The 1,967-nt window shown below is 42.3% G+C and overlaps 1 protein-coding gene across 1 annotated transcript; it reads right to left on the bottom strand.

Moving 5' to 3' along the window:
* Positions 1 to 556: 556 nt before the first annotated feature.
* LOC127810150 (zinc finger protein ZAT12-like) lies at positions 557 to 1,348 on the bottom strand. The gene has a single exon (XM_052349434.1). The coding sequence runs from the start codon at positions 1,307 to 1,309 to the stop codon at positions 734 to 736; it is 576 nt and encodes a 191-aa protein (XP_052205394.1). The 5' UTR covers positions 1,310 to 1,348; the 3' UTR covers positions 557 to 733.
* Positions 1,349 to 1,967: the final 619 nt, after the last annotated feature.

Genomic DNA, 1,967 nt, shown 5'->3' with positions numbered 1-1,967 from the left:
TATTCTCTATTGCTGGCAATGGTCGCCAAATCTAGTTTTGAGTTAGTAGAGCTGCTACTTTAATACTCTTGAGAATAGATGGAGAAGAGAGAGAGTAAGCTGAAAGAAATAGAGAGATAGAGCCAAAGTGCTAACTCATTTTACTTTATATTGTTTTTACGCATCAAAATATATAGAGTTAAATATACTTAAAAATATAGATATAAAAGTGTAATTGAAACAATGAAAAGTTCAGATTATCACAAAAAAAAAAAATTAAAATAGTTAGATTAAATTGATTCAAAAATATAAATTTAGAAATATAATAAAAATATCATAAAAAAATATAAAAGTACATAAACAAAAATATCGGTTTACCTAAGGTCAGAATAGTTTACCCATTTTGGGTTCTAAAACCTTGAGGTTGATCCAGGTGGAGATAATTTATAGACAGTTAAATGGCCCAAAGTAGATGCATCTGTATTTGCATTTATAACTTTTTATTTTTATTTTTATGAAAATAATACACGTATGTATGTTAGATATATACGCAAAGATGATAGTGAGCTCATTCACATATGTAATAAACCATTTCTTATTTGTATATAAACAAACAAATTAATAAACATCATGAGAACCCAAGATCGATCTAATTACAACCCACCAAAACAAAAATTAAAAAAAAAAGAAAAGAAAAGTAAAATAAAATAAAAGCCTCCTGATGAACTCTTGATGATGAAGCTTCCATGAATCATCACAAATAACAATGAATCATGGGAGCTACCTTCTCCATCGGCGAAAAATCCATACCGTTTTCTAACGGCGTCAAGTTCAAATCCAACCCGAACACTCTCCGACTACTCGCCGATCTCTTCAACACCGGCACTTGCGGCGGAGACAACGACAGAACGGTCCCCGCACCGCGGTCTTCGTCGTCGTCAGCGCTTGCTGCGGAGGCGGCGACTGAGCCTCTGTGCTTCCTCATGTGGCCGCCCAAGGCCTGCCCTATGGAGAATTCCAGCCCACATATCGAGCACTCGTGACTCTTCGGCTTCGGAGGCGGCGGCGGCGAGCTCTGAAAACTCAAGCTCATCTCCCCTTCTGTCAACCTGGGCTTCTTGTGGCTGGCCCGGTGGCCGCCCAGCGCCTGGAACGACGGGAACTGCCTGCTGCAAGTCTTGCACTCGAAGACGCGGCTGGGCGAGGCGGCGGCTGCCACCAGGGGCCGAAAGTCGCCTCCGCCTCGGGCGAGCAGCAAGAGGTAGTTGGCCATGGTGGTTGTGATGTCGCCGGCGCCGGCGAGAACAACTTCTTCTCTTCCTCTCTTCATATTCCTCAAGAAGTGTAAAAATCTGTGTTGCGAGTATAATTGGCGAGGCGAGTCGGTATTTATAGGTTCAGCGCGGTGGGAAGTGAATTGACGAAACTGCCCTGGTTCTGCTCGTGGATAAGGAAGTGAGTGGCGGGGGGGTATGAACTTGAATTGGCTAGGCGTTGCACTGACCACGTAACAGTGAGATTGACCGCGTAGCTTAGTTTACAGTCAGCCAGCCCCTCGCCTTCTGCCCTTTCTTTGAAGCTTCAATCTTCTCGAACATTTTCCCCATGTGTTTAGCCTCCACGTAATGTCAACTTTCTTTTTAATTTCCCTTAATATTTTATTCACATTAATCCTCCCCAACTACTATAATTAATTTATTCCCCTCTCTCTCTCTCTCTCTCTTAATCTTTAGTAATTATTACTAAATATATAAAACCGTCACCATATATATTAAATTAAATTAAATGTGGCTAATAATTTCCCATTCACGCGGCTGTTGAAGCGATTGTGCTCACCTTCCTACTCGCCCCGATTTACGGGAAGGCTGCTGGACCTCCGACGCAACATGTTACGTGGGTGCTGTCCACGTGGCATCCTACCAGGTGGGCCCCACAAAACCTATTTCATTTCATACCCATCATCATGCACTTGGACAAAGTGTCACCTG

Source organism: Diospyros lotus, chromosome 9 (assembly GCF_014633365.1).
Source record: "Diospyros lotus cultivar Yz01 chromosome 9, ASM1463336v1, whole genome shotgun sequence".
Classification (NCBI taxonomy): Eukaryota; Viridiplantae; Streptophyta; class Magnoliopsida; order Ericales; family Ebenaceae; genus Diospyros; species Diospyros lotus.
Note: the sequence above shows the minus strand (reverse complement) of the source record. Positions and strands in the feature narration are given on the sequence as shown.